The sequence below is a fragment of the Phocoena sinus genome, chromosome 3, assembly GCF_008692025.1.
Source record: "Phocoena sinus isolate mPhoSin1 chromosome 3, mPhoSin1.pri, whole genome shotgun sequence".
In the NCBI taxonomy this organism is placed as follows: Eukaryota; Metazoa; Chordata; class Mammalia; order Artiodactyla; family Phocoenidae; genus Phocoena; species Phocoena sinus.
The window spans coordinates 84,273,738-84,291,488 of NC_045765.1; the positions used below are offsets into that span (position 1 = coordinate 84,273,738).

General features: G+C 34.4%; 1 protein-coding gene across 1 annotated transcript in view; it reads left to right on the forward strand.

The window, feature by feature from the left end:
* Positions 1-17,751, forward strand: part of FBXL17 (F-box and leucine rich repeat protein 17) — a 480,642-nt gene that overhangs the window by 14,512 nt on the left and 448,379 nt on the right. The window contains exon 3 of the mRNA XM_032627137.1: positions 1,282-1,539. Coding sequence (XP_032483028.1) covers positions 1,282-1,539 — 258 coding nt within the window. The remainder of the gene's footprint in view (positions 1-1,281; positions 1,540-17,751) is intronic.

Genomic DNA, 17,751 nt, shown 5'->3' on the forward strand with positions numbered 1-17,751 from the left:
ACTTTTTTTAAATGGACTTTTCTATGAAGTCTTCAGTGTGCTGAAACCCAAAATGATATATTGTCTAAGCTATGGATTTAGTTATATGTAATGTATTCTGATAAAAGTAGTAAAACAATTGAAATGTATATACTTTGGTAGGTATCATCTCATAATAAGTGTGAAAAGTCAAGAGTCATACATCATGATGGCTGATATATACTATTTGTTGGGTTAAAAACAGAACCAACTCCAAATCTCAATACAATTTTGTTTGTGGGGAGTTTTTGGTGATTTTGAAAGTTTAAAGTATGTTTTCCTAATAAGGATAGATTTTTAGGCGTTTAATGAAAACTAACACATACATTATCACTTGGTGTTTTCTGACACCAAATCTGTGTTTTTTTCCATTCTGACAACAAATTCTCTGACACCAAATGCGTGTCCAACAATTCAGTTCAATTATGACACTAACTCCTGGAGTTAGTGCAGACCTCACAGGTTAAGGGCTCAGTCCCATAAGACTGTCTCCACTTCATATGCCAGTCACAAGTCCTAGGAGTCACCTATACTTTTGACTGACCAGCTGTAAATTTGGAAGTTCCCCCAACCCCCTCCTTAGGTGTGATAATTTGCTAGAATGATCACAACTCAGGAAAATACTATGTTCACTGATTTATTATAGAGGATGTAAACCAGGACCAGCCAAATGGAAAATATGCATAGGGCAAGGTATGGGGGGAGAGAGTTTGGAGTTTCTATATTGTTTACATCCACATTGACCTCCCAGCACTTTGATGTATTCACCAACCCAGAAGCCCTTCAAATCTCAGTGTTCAAGAGTTTTTATAATCCAGTCTCCAGCTTCCCTTCCCTCCCAGGAAATCGGAGGATGGGGCTGAAAGTTTCCACCCTCTAATCACATGGTGTTTGGTCTTTCTGGTGACCAGCCCCCATCCTGAAGCTATCTAGGGGCCCCAACTTAAGTCATTTCATTAGTATAAACTCAGGCATGGTAAAAGGGGCTTGTTAAAAATAACAAAAGACATTCCTGTCACTCAGGAAATGCCTAGAACTTTAGGAGCTCTGTTCCAGGAACTGGAGACAAAGACCAAATATATTTTTTTATTATACCACAGTTCTTATTATGCTTTAATATTAAGTAAGAAGGTTTTCTTTTCATTGTGGTTTTCATGCTATAATCTAATTATTATTTATTGGGGAGAATTTAATAAAAGAATAGAATGTAAGTTTCTACTTTTAGCAGATTTTTAAATTTATTGCTTTTCTTCTCTCTCATAGGTCACTGATGAATTATTGGAAAAAATTGCATCAAGAGGTCAAAATATAATTGAAATCAACATTTCTGATTGTCGCAGTATGTCTGATACTGGCGTGTGTGTTCTAGCATTTAAGTGTCCTGGACTTCTTAGGTATACAGCCTACAGGTGTAAACAGCTTTCTGACACCTCTATTATTGCGGTTGCTTCTCACTGTCCTTTACTTCAGAAAGTTCATGTAGGCAACCAGGACAAACTTACTGATGAAGGACTCAAACAGGTAAATTTTAGCATCTATAAAATGGTTTTACTTGTATTAACTCAACATTGTTTTCTTGCAGCAACACTTTGAAAGATTGCTATGTTGTAGCAACATACATAGCAACATACATATTGTAATGTTCAGAGACTAAAATAAGTCATCCTTTTTATGTATCTATGAATATTTGGGTTAGTGAACTAGAGTGCCATGGCTGTAATTGATAAATTAACTTTTTTGTGTTTTATAATAAGTGCCTGAACTTCTTTGACCAGCCATTTTATTAATTTATTCCTTTGTTACTTCAATTTTATGCGAAATTTTGCTTTAGGTAACAGCAGTATGCAGTTTGGGTCAGCATGAGGTTTTAAAAATTAACTTTTAATTCCTCTTTTATGTTACTAGATGACACGCTTACATGTTTTAAAATATCTTTTAAATGGAAGTCCAAATTAAGGAGTATAAAATGAAGAAAAAGATGGTAATTACCTATATTAGGTGCAATAATTGGATTAAATATAGTATCATGTGTATTTTCTGGTTGATTCACTTTCTTTGGAAATGGTATTTAAGGTTTCTTGTCTCAAAGTGGATATTGAATGGATTGTATGTGCCAGTCCCTGAATTTGTGAATATTTTGAATATTTAGTAATGTTCCCTCTATTGTACTAGGCACTTCTTGTAGTTTTTATTTAACCTTTGAAATAACTTTGTGGAAATAGTTGATTTAAACTCATTTTGTAAAGGGAGAGATTAAGGCTTAGAGAGATTAAGAAACTTGCCTAATGTGTAGTAGACAGTGGAGCTGGGATTTGAAGCTTGGATTCTCCAAAGCCCTACTGCCCTACAGTCTTTCCATTTTTTCCATGCCAATAGACTGTACTCTTCTAGACCTTGAATAAAGGAGCCTGTTCCACGAGGGCAGAGGCTATGCACATTTACCACTCTACCCACAGTGCCCTTGGCAAACATTTGTTGAAAGAAAGAATTAATAATTTCACTCAAGAACTTTGTCAGAACTATTTTTTAAGTTGAGAATAGAGATGTAGTCCTAATAGTTCCCAGGAAAAGCAGAGTATCAGTAAAGTCCTAGACTTAAGTCTGATCTGAGACGAAGTCAGAAATAATATGAAGATCCCTAAATTTATTGATTTATTTAAATATTTATTTATTTATTTGGCTGTGCCGGGTCTTAATTGCAGCACGTGGGATGTTCATTGCCACGTGTGAGATCTTTGTTGCGGCATGCAGGATCTTTTTAGTTGCAGCATGCAGGATCTTTTTAATTGCAGCATGTGGGATCTTTTAGTTGTGGCATGCAGGCTCTTAGTTGCCGCATGTGGGACCTAGTTCCCTGACCAGGGATCAAACCCGGGCCCCCTGCATTGGGAGCACGGAGTCTTAACCACTGGGCCACGAGGGAAGTCCCTGAAGATCCCTAAATTTAAACACTGCATATGAATTAACTGAAAGCTCAGTATTAGAAGAAATTTGGAAAGACTATCCTAAATAGTACTAGGTATGTCAATCCAATTTATGTGTTAAGAATCCTGCAATTTATAAGGGAGCCTATTTTGTCTGCTCAGGCTAATTGTGCAACAACCGTCTTACCTGTTGTAATATTTGTCCTGATCTATTTCTGCTATGTACAGGATTATTCACTAACAAAGCATTTTATGAAGTTCTTAAGTCTGTTAAAACAAATTAGTTTTTGAGGTAAATTATAAATTTTATAGACATGGCGTGATTTTTTTGTGACGGAAATTTCCCAGCAAGTTATACTTCACAATGAAACATTTAAAAAGTCTATGTATTTATTAAGAAATGGATTAAATTTGCTATATATTTAAATCTGATATAACACAAATAGGTACCAGTTGACCAGAGTGCCAAGTGTGTTCCTTGTAAAAATAAGGTCATAATTATGGTTGAAATAGAGGGAAACTAAAAAGTTCTTTAAGGAACAAGACAATATGCCAGTTAAGTATTATGAATTTATCTAATATTTACAGCTTTGAGACTAATTATGTAAATCTTCCCTAGAATGTGAGGTATTTTGGAGCCCATTAATTTATGATAAATTAGATGTTTGCTTCAGATTTTTATGGTTTCTGAATTAGTTATATATGAAGTAATAATCTGATAAAAGTAGTAAAATAAATCTTTTTCATTCTAAGTAATTTTTAAAAGTAATTGCATATGAACCTCATTGCAGTACAATGAGTAATCCTTTCCTATGCTTAAGATGGTGCTGTGGTAGGGTGTGTCCTCTTTTAGCCTCTTTCTTCTGTTGGGATAGTGTTACGGTATAGTAGAAAGAGAATGGCTTTCATATATACACAAAATAGAAGTAAAAATTTTATGAAGTAATATATAGCCTTATGAACAGTGCAGTTGATATTTTCTATTCTGTACTATTATGTTAAATAAATGTTGATCTTGATCCACTCAGTAAATTAATTTCATGACCCAGTGATATTTGATAAGCTCTGATGTGGACTACATTATACTTTTAGTGAATTAACAACTTAAAAATGTATAATAAAGTTTCAAAAGGCCTAGTATGGAGCTTTCATAATTGATTAATTTTCCTGGTATTTTTTTCTTTTTTACTCTTAAACATAGCAATTGATTGAATTGTTGCTTCTGTAGAGCAAGTTGAAAGGTTTGGAAAGCATGGACAGAGAACTAAAGGAATTCAAGAAAATGATGCATGAACAAAATGAGAATAGCAATAAAGAGCTAGAAAGTATAAAAAGGAATGAAATAGGAATTTTTGGTGCTGAAAAGTATAATTACTGATATAAAAAATTTAGTAGAAGGATTTAGCATCAAATGTGAGCAGGCGGAAGAAAGACTCAGTGAACCTGGATAGGACAAATGAAATGATCATGTCTGAGGAGCAGAAAGAAGAAAGAATGAAGGAAAGTGAACAGAGTCTAAGGGACCTGTGGGATACCATAAAGTGAAGGGAGAGTGAAAGAGGCAGAAAGAGTATTTTAAGAAATGATATGGCCCAAACTGTTCAAATTTGGTGAAAGACATGAATCTATACATCCAAGAAACTCAGTGAACTCCAAGCAGGATGATTTCAAAGGGGCCTACATTAAAACACATAATAGTCTAATTTTCAAAAACTAGAGCCAAAGAGAATCTTGAAAGCAACAGAGAAGTGATTCATAGCATACAAGGGATCCTCAATAGGATTAACAACTGATTTCTCATCAGAAACCATGGAAGCCAGAAAGCAGTTGGCTAACATATTTAAAGTGTTGAAGGAACAATGTCAACCAAGAACTCTGTATCTGGCAAAACTGTTCTCCAAGAATAAAGGTGACGTTAAGATATTCCCAGGTAAACAAAAACTGAGGAAGTTCGTTTGTAGACTTGCCTTACAAGAAGTGGTAAAGAGAGTTCTTCAGGCTGAAATAAAAAGACACTAGATAGTAACTGAAAGCCATATGAAGAAAAAAAGAATGCGAATATAAGTAACCACATAGGTAAATGTAAAAGATAGATTTATTGTATTTTTGGTTTTTAACTATTTTTTTCTATTTGATTTAAAAGGCACATGTATAGAACAGTATTTACAAGTCTTTGTTAATGGGCACATAATGTATGATCTGTGGTAATAACCATATAAAGTAGGAGGGATAGAGATGTACAGGAATAGGGTGTATACTATTGAAACCAACATGGTAATATTCAAATAAGGTTATTATAAGTTTCAGATGTTAATTGTAATCTCCATGATAACCATTAAGAAAATAACTAAAATATATACATGAAAGTAATAAGAGAATCAAATGGTACACTGCATAAAATCTACCAAATACAAAAAGTGCAGTAATGGAGGAACTGAGGAACAACAGTAAAAAAAGTATGAAACATACAGTAAATGAATAGCTAAACGGTGGAAATAAATCATTCTTTATCAGTACTTTAAATATAAATAGATTAAATTCTCTAAAAGGCAAAGATTGGCAGAATAAAAAAAAATAAATCATGCATATAAAGTCTAAAAGAGACTCATTTCAGATAACAGACACAATGAGGTTGAAAGTAAAAGAATGGGAAAAGATATTCCACTCAAATACTAATAACCAAACAGAGCTAGAGTGGCTATACAGATGGTCCCCAGCTTATGATGGTTCAACTTAAAATTTTTCGACTTTATGATGGTGTGAAAGCCATATGCATTCAGTAGAAACTGTACTTCAGGTTTTAAATTTTCATCTTTTCCCAGGCTGGCAATATGTGGTATGACACTCTCTTATGATGCTGGACAGTAGCAGTGAGCTGCAGCTCCCAGTCACCCACACAATCATGAGGGTAAACAACTGATACACTTATAACCATTCTGTACCCATACAACTGTTCTCTTTTTCAATTTCAGTGAAATTACATAAATACTCAACACTTTATTGTAAAACAGGCTTCGTGTTAGATGGTTTTGCTCAACTATAGGCTGATGTAAGTGTTCTGAGCCCATTTAAGGTATGCTAGGCTCAGCTATGATGTTCAGTGGGTTAAGTGTATTAATGCATTTTTGACTTACGATATTTTCAATTTATGATGGGTTTATCAGGATGTAAGCCCATTGTAAACTGAGGAAGATCTGTATTATCACCAGAAAAAAAATCAATTTTAAGTGAAAAAAGGTTGCAGGAAACAATGAAGGTCATTATGTATTGATAAAAGTTTCAGTTAATCAGGAAGATATAGCAATTATAAACATATATGACTCAAACAACACAGCCCCTAAATATATGAAGCAAAAATGGAAAGACTTGAAGGAGGAAAAGACAGTTTTACATTAGTAGTTGGAGACTTTAATAATCTACTTTCGGTAATGGAGAGAACAACCAGAAAAGATCGACAAGAAACTAGAGGACTTGAACAATGCTGTATGCCAGTTATACCTAACAGGCATATACAGTAGGCTACACTCAACAACAGAAGAGTACACGTGGAATATTCTTAAGATTAGATGATAGTTTGGACCACAAAACAACTTTTAATAAGTCTGGGAAGAAGATTGAAACCATGCAAGTATCTTTTTTGACTATAATGACGTGAATCTAAGAATCAGTAACACGAAGAAATGTGGAAAATACACAAATATGTGGAAGTTAAACAGCATACTCTTGCACAACCAATCGAACATTGAAGAAATCGCAAGGGAAATTAGAAAATACCTTGAAATGAATGAAAATGAAGACACAGTACAGCAAAAATTATGGCAACAAAAATAATGTTTAGAGAGAAATTTATAGCTGTGAAAGTTTATGTTTACAAAGGAAGAAAAATCTGAAATTAGTAACTTAATTGTACTCCTGGAGGCACTTGGAAAAGAAGAGCAAACTAAACCCAAAGCTAACAGAAGGAAGGAAATAATGATCAGAGCAGAAATAAATGAACTAGAAAACAGGAAAATTATAGATAAAGTCAATGAAACCAAAACTGGTTTCTTTGAAAATACCAACAAAAATGACAAACCTTTAACTATATTGATGAAGAAAAATAGAAGATTCAACTTACTAAATCAGAAATTTAAGAGTAGATATTACCACTAACTTTATAGAAATAAAAAGGATTATACAAGAAAATTATGAACCACTATGTATACCACAAACTGGATCACCTAGATGGAATGGGTAAATTCCTAGAAATGTAAAAACTACAAAAATGGACTCAGGGATAAGTAGAAAATCTGAACAGATTTGTAACAAGTAAGGAGATGGAATCAGTAATAAAAATCCTCCCAACAAAGCAAAGTCAGGAATCAGATGGGTTCCCTGTTGAATTTGGTTTAACAGATAAAGAAGAATTAATACCAATCCTTCTCAAACTCTTTCAAAATACTTAAAAGAAGGCAACACTTGCTGATTCCTACAAGGCCAGCATTACCCTGATTCTGAAGCCAGACAAAGACACTACAAGAGAAGACAACTACAGACCAACATCCGTAATGACTATAGATGCAAAAATCCTCAAAAAAACATAGCAAACAGAAGTCAACAATATATTAAAAGGGTTATATACTGTGGCCAAGTATGATTTATCCCATGAATGCAAGGGTGACTCAACGTACAAAAATCAGTCAATGTAATACACCACATTACCAGAATGAAGGAAAAGATCCCACATAATCATCTTAATTAGCTCAGAAAATGCATTTGGTGAAATCCAACACCTTTTCATGATAAAAAAACACACAAACTAGGAATAGAAGGGTCTTTCTCAACATAATAAAGGTCAGATGTGACTAAGCTACAACTAATATCACACTCAATGGTGAATAGCTGAAAACATTTCCCCTAAGTTCAGGAACAAAACAAGGATGCCCAGCTTTTGCCACTTCAGTTCAAAATTGTATTGGAAGTTCTAGCCAGAGCAATTAGGAAAGACAAAGAAATAAAAAGCTTCCTAATTGGAAAGGAAGACAAAAAACTACCTCTATTTGCAGATAATGTTTTTTATACGGTAAACCCTAAAGAATCCACAAAAAAACTGTTTGGCCTAATAAATGAATAATTCCATTTATCATGGCATCCATAATAATAAAATATTTAGGAGTAAATTTAGTCAAGCAAATGCAAGACTTATACACTGAAAATGGCAAAACATTTTTGAAAGAAAGAGGACCTAAATAAATGTAAAGTCATCCTGAGCTTGTGAATTGGAAGACTTAATATTGTTAAGCTAATACTACCCAAAGTGGGCTACAGATTTGATGCAGTCCCTATTAAAATTCCAGTGGTGGTTTTTGCAGAAATGGAAAATCCATCCTAAAATTCATAAGGAATTTTAAGGGACATAGAAGAGTCACAGCAATCTTGAATCCAAAGAACAAAGTTGGAGGATTCATACTTCTTTATTTTAAAACTTACTACAAAGGTACAGTAAATAAAACCATGTAATATTAGCATAAGGATTGACATATAGACCAATGGAGTAGAATTGGGAGTCCACAAGTAAACCCTCACATCTATGGTCAGTTGATTTTTTTTACCACAGTGGCAAGAACATTCACTGGGGGAAGGAACACTCTTCAAGAAATGGTGCTGGGAAAAGTAGATGTCCACATGCAAAAGAGTGAAACTGGACCCTTACCTTATACCATCTACAGAAATTAATTCTGAATGGATCAAAGAACTAAATTTAAGAGCTAAAACTGTAAAACTCTATGAAGAATGTATAGGTACAAATCTTCATGACCTTGGATTTAGTAATGGTTTCTTAAATATGACACCAAAAGAATAGGCAAGAAAAGTATAAAACAGATAAGGTGGACTTGATTAAAATTAAAAACTTTTTTTTTCAAATGACATTCTCAAGAGAGTGAACAGACAACCCATAAAATGAGAGAAAATATGTAGAAATCATATATTTGATAAGGGTTTAATATCCAGAATATATAAAGAACTCTTACCATCCAACAATAACCCCCCCCGAACTCAATTGAAAAATTGGCAAAGTACTTGAATAGATATTTATCCAAAGGAAAAATACAATTGGCCCTCAAGCACATGAGAAGATGCCCATCATCATTAGTCATTAGAGAACTGCAAATGAAAATCATGAGACATCACTTCACACCTACTCCAATGGATATTAATAAAAAAAAAAAAAAGCAAAAACCAGAAAATAAGAAAGTGCAGTATGGAGGTTCCCTAAAAAACTACAAATAGAACTACCATATGACCCAGCAATCCCACTACTGGGTATATACCCTGAGAAAACCATAATTCAGAAAGAGTCATGTACCAAAATGTTTATTGCAGCTCTATTTACAATAGACCAGAGATGGAAACAACCTAAGTGTCCATCATTGGATGAATGGATAAAGAAGATGTGGCACATATATACAATGGAATATTACTCAGCCATGAGAAGAAATGACATTGAGCTATTTGTAATGAGGTGGATAGACCCAGAGTCTGTCATACAGAGTGAAGTAAGTCAGAAAGAGAAAGACAAATACCGTATGCTAACACATATATATGGAATTTAAGGGAAAAAAATGTCATGAAGAACCTAGGGGTAAGACAGGAATAAAGACGCAGACGTACTAGAGAATGGACTTGAGGATATGGGGAGGGGGAAGGGTAAGCTGTGACAAAGCGAGAGAGAGGCATGGACATCTATACACTACCAAACGTAAGGTAGATAGCTAGTGGGAAGCAGCCACATAGCACAGGGAGATCAGCTCGGTGCTTTGTGACTGCCTGGAGGGGTGGGATATGGAGGGTGGGAGGGAGGGAGATGCAAGAGGGAAGAGATATGGGAACATATGTATATGTATAACTGATTCACTTTGTTATAAAGCAGAAACTAACACACCATTGTAAAGCAATTATACTCCAATAAAGATGTAAAAAAAAAAAAAGAAAGTGCTTCTTCAGATGTGGAGAAATTTGAATCTTCATACATCGCTAGTGGGAATATAAATGGTGCACATACTGTGGAAAACAGTTTGGTGGTTCCTCAAAAGATTAAACATAGAACTATCATTTGACCCAGCAATTCCACCTAGATGTTTACCCCAAATAATTGAAAACAGTGACTCAAATAGATACTTGTTCACTTATTTTCATTGTATCATTATTCACAATAGCTAAGGGGTAGAAACAACCCAACTGTCCATTAAGAGATGAATGAATGAATGAAATGTATGTCATGCAATGAAATATTATTCAGCCTTATAATGGAGTGAAACACTGTACATGTTACCACATGAATGAACTTTGTAAACATATGCAAAGTTAAATAGGCCAGACACAAAGAACAAAGAACACATATTATAAGATTCTACTTAAATTACCTAGTATAGGCAAATTCCCAGAAACAGAATGTAGGTAGAGGGCTTCAGGGGCTAGGGGAAGTAGGAAATGGGTACTTGTTGCTTAATGGGTAGGGAGTTTCTATTTGGGGTGATGAAAAAGTTTTGGAAAGAGTGGTGTTGGTTGCACAACACTGTGAATATAATGTCACTGAATTATATACCTAAATATGGTTAAATAGCAGTTTTCATGTTTGATATATTTTACCACAATAAAGGAAAAAAGAAACATGTTTTTAGATGCTGAATTTCTGTGAGATAAAGGAAGATGTCAGTCTCATCTAATCTTTACATGTTCTAGTGATATTCAGTCAACTAAGTAAAGAACAAGTATGTAACTTTTATGAGTATCTACCGTGGGTAGGGCACTGTTCATATATTCCAACTATACGTTGATACATTTAATTTCTCTTTTGATTCACAGCCACTCTGTGAGATAGGTATTATTTCATTTTTATAGGTGAGGAAGCAGTTACAGAGAGACCATAAGTAATTTATCTGAGACAAAGTAATAAGTGATAGGGCTGGCATTCTTATCCAGGGATGTCTTGAGTTCATACTAAATCCACTTAGCTCATTTCCTCCCCTTTTCAGATTACGTGACACTCATTTTATCCCTATAATGATAAGTGATATTTATAATGAGACTGAGAAACTAGAGATCTTGAAAAGCCTCCTTTATCAAAATGTGTTACATTTAGGTAGTTTAAGAATGTTTTAAGCATTCTGTTTCTAAATTAGCATCACAGTTTGCAAAGGGAGGTAAATAATATTTTGGGTGCTTTCTATATGACAGGCTTTGTATTTTGTGCTTTCATATTTTGTTGTCCAATTTAATCTTCACAGCAGCGCTGAGGTATTTCAGGATGAAAAGTTGAATCTTTTGGAAGTTAAGTAACTTGTCCAAGTTCACATAGTTGGGAAGGTATGGAGCCAATATTCTCATTAAATTTTGCTTGATCTCTGAATCATGTCATGTGGAATCATATCTAGGATTTTAAGCTGGAATTTTTAGTTCAATGACTAGAGAGAAAATTTTTCATCTGTAACTGGGAGTATTGAGCCTTCATGTAATTCAAGAAGGCTTCTTTCTGGAAATTTATCTTTATAGTATTGAATACTTCTAAAAAGTTCTCTTCACATGAATCCTAATAAATAGTGTTCTAATAGCTTCCTTCTTTACCCATTAATAATAATAGAGGTATAAAACATTTATTTAGTACTTTTATATGCTTTGCAGTGTGCCTTAATAAGCATTTCCATTTGTGTTATTTTATTTAAAATCTTCTCCACAACCCAGTGAGGTATAGGTAGGCATTGTTATAATTCAGCATAAGCCTTCTGGGCCTGAGAATGGAAGTTGGTCAGTTAACTGAAAATCAGTTAAATGATAGAATCACAAAAATCAATATGTACTATAAACATTTTAATTAAAAAATACTATATAACTGTAGATTCATTAGTGAGTCTTCGCGGGCCTCTCACTGTTGTGGCCTCTCTCGTTGCAGAGCACAGGCTCCGGACGCACAAGCCCAGCGGCCATGGCTCACGGGCCCAGCCGCTCCGTGGCACAGGGGATCCTCCAGGACCGGGGCACGAACCCGTGTCCCCTGCATCGGCAGGCGGACTCCCAACCACTGTGCCACCAGGGAAGCCCTATTAGTGAGTCTTTTGATACAGGGTCAGGGCCTTTTTCTTGAGTTAGAGACAGCTAGTTAGAATTTGACTTTATTTTACTTAAACTATATCAATGATGTGGCACCCATGATTTTCAGTTGTTTTTTTTTTTTAAATTGAAGTGGGACAGGTAGTCACTACTTATGAAGGAATATGGGTGCAGCTTGTTTTAGAATATGATTTTCCCAATATTTTATAACTTTATAGTTGTCACTGAAAACTAATTCATCAGCACTTTTTTATGGCTTTCATTGAACATAAAACATTCAACCTACTTTTTTTTAGCAAGAGCTTTCTTTTTCCTTCTCATTTGTCGGTTTATTTAATATCTAATGTAATTATGTTATAATAATTATAATTAGAAAAAACAGGTTTGGGAAGAAATATCACTTTCTCTTGACTGTTTTTTTTCATCTCAGGTTTTATTGACATTTGCTGTTTCATTGTGTTGATTTTTTTTACTGTGGCAAAATCTACATAATATTTACCATTTTAACAGCTTTTGAGTGTGCAATTCCAGTGACTTTAAGTATGTTCACAATGTTGTGTAACCATCGTAGGCTCTCTTCTAATTTCTAATTAGCATACTTTCTGGGCCTATCTAGCTACCTCCTGTAAGTAGAATCATACAATATTAACTCTTGTGTCTGGCTTATTTCACTTGCATAATGTTTTCAGTGTTTATCTATGTTGTAGCATATATCAGTTTCATTCCATTTTATGGCCGAATAATATTCTAGTGTATGTATAAACCATATTTTTTTCTACTCATCTGTTGATGGCTTCCCATGTTTTTAAAGTTAAGCTGCAAAAGTTTTAATCACAGTATTTTAAAATTTGAAACATTAATAATAAGTAACAAATGTTTCTATGTACTGGTGCTAAAATAGCATTTTTACTGGTTTTCTAAAAGATAAAAAAATCTTTTTAGTGTGTAACAAATTAATCAAGTGATTATTCCATGTATGTTCTCAATTTTCATTTACTCTTGAGTTATAATTATACATCATGCTAGTACAACTAAAAAATAGTATTGGTACACATTTTGGGACCTTATGTAGCATATTTTCATGTATTAAATGGAATGTTCTTTAAATGAGGCAAAGTTAGACAATATAAATCTAGGAAAAAGATTCAAATTTGAGTCCTTAAAGAGGGTCAGATGAGTGGCAGTTTGAAAAATTTGCTTTGCTTTCTTTCATATCTCATTGTCTGTGCTACTCTACTACAAATGATGAAACTAATGAATCAAATTATGAAATTGTCATTTTTATGATTTCACAAACGTGAATAGTTAGCATAGTTGGGTGAAGTTACTAGAATATATGGATTGGGTATTCTTCACTGTTTTCTTTTGCATGTGTATAATAGTGACAGTGGTGACATATTGGGAATGGAAAGTAGAAGGAACAACTTCCCTCTTCTGTTGAAGGTGGCATACCTCATGTTTTAAAAATATGTTCTTAATACTGGTTTTGAGCAGATTTCGCGTGACATTTGAAGACCTAATCTTATTTTTATCCCAGTGGGTCCCATGTTCTGGTTTCAGTTATCTAGATTCTTTGTCGAAGTATATTCTTCCTAAGGTGTTTGTTTTATTACAAAAATAACTCAGTAACAGCATATAGCTTGCTAAAACAAATTCTCAAGGGTGGTGTGCAAAATTTTAATTAAATTTTGAGGTGCTGGGAAAATCACCTCCAAATATTTTATAGAAAAATTTGAAAAATACCTTTGGAGTTCTTGAGCAAAATTGTGAATAATCTTAAAGGATTATTACAAAGAAGAAAAGAATAAATCAAAGACAGTCCTTTTTATATTATGTTTATTTACTCTAGTCCATTTTCAGTTTTAATTACTGTCATGTGCTAAAATGAACCATGGATTAATAGGTGGACTAGCTTCATTTAAGTGATAAAGTGGCTACTAACAGCCTTTTCATTAAATGATTTCTTCAGGGTTGACTGATGGGTGCCCTTGACATATTATTAGAGTTAGAGGAAGGCTTCTATTACTGTCCATCTGACTTGCACCTTTCCTAGGGAACTAGATATTGGACTTGTATTGATAAAGATTCAGAACCTCTTAAATGACATACTGGGGTTCTATGTCTTAGGTAACTAAGACCATTTACTTGGTGAAGAGTGAGAGTTAGGATTGGACCTGGCATGAGTGTCAGGTGCAAATAGCAATGAAGGACAGGCTGGGTGTGAATGGATAGGTGTGGTTGGAGCTAAAATTTCACAAGGTTGATAACCTCTTTTACCTGGAAGGGCCCTCAGGGAGGAGTTTTCCATTATCCAACCAAGGTGAGTGGTGGTATTCATCCTGTCAATATCAGCCAGATAGGTATTCTTATCTTATGATGAGTAGTTATTATTTCAGAATGTTCTTTGGTAAAGTAGAAAGTATTATGGAGGTAATTTTGAGGTGTTTGTAGATCCTTTAGCTCTATTGACTTTTTGCTGGGATAAGGTAAGAGTTAAGGATGGGGGGACTTCCCTGGCGTTCCAGTGGTTAAGACTTCACCTTCCAGTGCAGGGGGTGTGGGTGCAATCCTTGGTCGAGGAACTAAGATCCCACATGCCTCACGGCCAAAAAACCAAAACATAAAAAAACACAGAAGCAGTATTGTAAGAAATTCAATAAAGACTTTAAAAATGGTCCACATCAAAAAAAAAAAAAAAAAAAAGAGTTAATGGCGGTAAGCTTGATACAGGAAGAGATCACCTGGCTGGTGCACTAAGTGTTGAAGTCTCTTTATTGCTCCAGCATCTCAATAAATTGACAAATAAGACACTGGAATAGTGACAGAGGAAAAATATCAACTTTATTACACAGAAAGGCTAGATTGGGAATGTTGCTTAGTAATAGAGTTAAATAGGCTTGTTAACTCAAACGCTGGAGTTTGGCCAGGGGACCCAGTCGTCATCTACTAGGCTGGACCAGCAGTGTCCTGCAAATGTAGAAGTAGATGATTGCTCCTTGTGGGCAGTTTGTTCTCAAGCGGAAAAAAGATAGAGATGAACTGAACACGTTCAGCTTATTAAATACAAACTAATCAGTGTAGAGACCAGAAGTTAGACCAGTTGAACTCCTTCCAGAAGAAGGAAGCAGTGGTAGAGAAGAAGCATTTGCCCCCTATGTCTGTATGTATTTTCTTGATTTATCCATTTTAGACCATCCCAGGGGTCCCCAACCCCCAGGCCGCACAGCAGGAGGTGAGCAGCAGGTGAGTGAAGCTTTATCTGCCACTTACTATCACTCCGCATCGCTCGTATTACCACCTGAACCTCCCTCCCCTGCATCCGTGGGAAAATTGTCTTCCACGAAACCGGTCCCTGGTGCCAAAAAGGTTGTGGACCGCTGATCTCTGCTGTTTCCTTGCTATGGAAAGATGAGGATTTAGCTCACTATCGTTTTCTATCTCCTATGCCCTCATTGTGTCAAAATAATTCTGTTATAATTTTGATTAAATAAGTATTCAGTATTTACGTTTTATAATTACCTGCCTTTCTTTTCCCTCTGGAATTTTGTTTTTATTGGAATGAATAAATGTCTTTTTGTCCTCATTTAGTTTACTTAGTTTTTATATCTTATTAGTGATGGAGTCCACAGCTTTCCCCCAGTTGCTTTAGTATACCTATATGTATTTACTTCGTCGAATTTATTTTCTTAAAGTAGACAGCAGTCTGGACTTACTGTATATAACTACTCTTGCATTAATGGTCATCTTAGTATCTTATCTTCACCCTTATTCTCAATGTTTTCCTCACCTTGCTGTTCTATTAGATGTCCTATTACCTAGATGTCATGTGTTCTTTCTCTTGATGTATTCTCATGTTTTGTAGAGCACAGATTGTAATAGCTTCCTGATAAAGAATATATGGGAGGTACATCTTTTGAGAGCTTGCATGTCTGAAAATGTCTCTCTTCTACCCTCAAACTTAATTCATAGTCTGAATCCTGAGTACAGTATTCTAGGTTTGAAATAAGTATTCTTAAATAATTAAGAAGTTTGTTGCCTTTTTTATCCTTAATCCTCTGTATGAAATCTGATTCTCACTAGAAGTCTAGAATATTTTTTTATACCTACGATTATGAAATTTTATGATGATTTGCCTTGATACAGCTCTGCTTTTGTCATTTGTATTGGACATATGAGTGAGTCCTTTTAGTCTGGAAGTCCATATCCTTTCATCTTGGAACATTTTATAGAATTATTTCTTTTAATTCTCCATTTTCACTGTATAAACTTTCACATCCCTACATTTTCTGGAGTGTGCTTCTGCTGTCAGCTGTGCATGGCATACCCCAAAGACCCTATGGTTTACTCCCCTCAGTGAACTCCAGTCTTCTGCTATTGTGGGAGCGTGGGCAGGGGCAGGCTGTGCAGAAATGAGGAGGTGATCTGAGTGGTTAACAACTACTTAAGTAGACTTTCAAGAATCCTGGTGGTTTTAAGACCAACCTCGCCCTCACTGCCAGACATATGTGAGCTTATTGGGAGTTTTGTAGTGATTATCATATTGCTTTTCTGCTTTCCCCACTATTGGCTTTGGATTCAGCTTTCTGGCGTCTAAGTAACATGCCATTGTATGTTTGTTCTAGAAATATATGTGCCTCTTTAATGCATTATAAGATCTGGTAGTAGATCTAATAAACATGATGAATACTGATGAACAAAAATGATATTTCACTATCTGCATAACAGTAGTGTTATATGAAATTATCTTTGATTTCTGTTGTTTACAGAGTCACACATACTACTAAACTACTTTGATTTTCTGTTTAATAAGTGAAAGAAAAGCTAAAGTTCATTTAGAGAATAGTAAGAAAATAAAAATGTACTCTTTTTTTTTTTTTCTCATCCATTTTACTGGAATCCCTGATTTCCACCTGTGGACCCAATTTAGAACTCTTGAATTAAGTAGAACATGGTGGTATATGAGACCATAATCATAGTTTCCTTTATTTGTCCATTTTTCAAAGAGGCCTCTTTATAATGAATAACTCTGATCAGCCTTTTCATTCATTCAACAAATATTTACTAGGTATCAACTGACTGTAAGACACTGGGCACCAGGCCTATGTTAGTTAAACAAGCTTCAGTCTTCATGGAGTTTACATTTCTAGTGGAATATATAATTGGTTATAGTGTTACCCAGATTAAAATAAGATGGCTTGTATATATCACCACCCCTGGAAAAACTAACTGAAATTGCATATCTTTCTGATAATATCATTACTTTACTTGAAACAGGACTTGAAAGTTTTTATTACAAAAATAATATTTATTTTTAAAAAGATGTAAGAAGACTGATAGAAAAAAAGAACAGTACCCATTATTGCACTGATCAGAAATAACCACTGTAAACACCTTGGTGTATATTTTATCTCTTTTTTATATACATGTGTATAATTAAGTATGTATATGTATATTTAAATGTGCCTAATTTGTTTATAAAAATTGAATTTATTATAAAAACATGTACAGTTTTTGTCAAGTGTTTACTTCAAGTTAATGGCTATATAATACTCAATTTTATAGAAACACCATAATTTATAACTTTAGGTTTTCTGTATTTCACTATTTAAAAAAAAATTCTTGTGCTAATTTCTTGTAGCTAAATCTTACCAAACACCTTTAGTTAATTATTCCAGTAGTCTTTATGAATAATTTTAAATATATGGAAAATTTGAAAGAATTT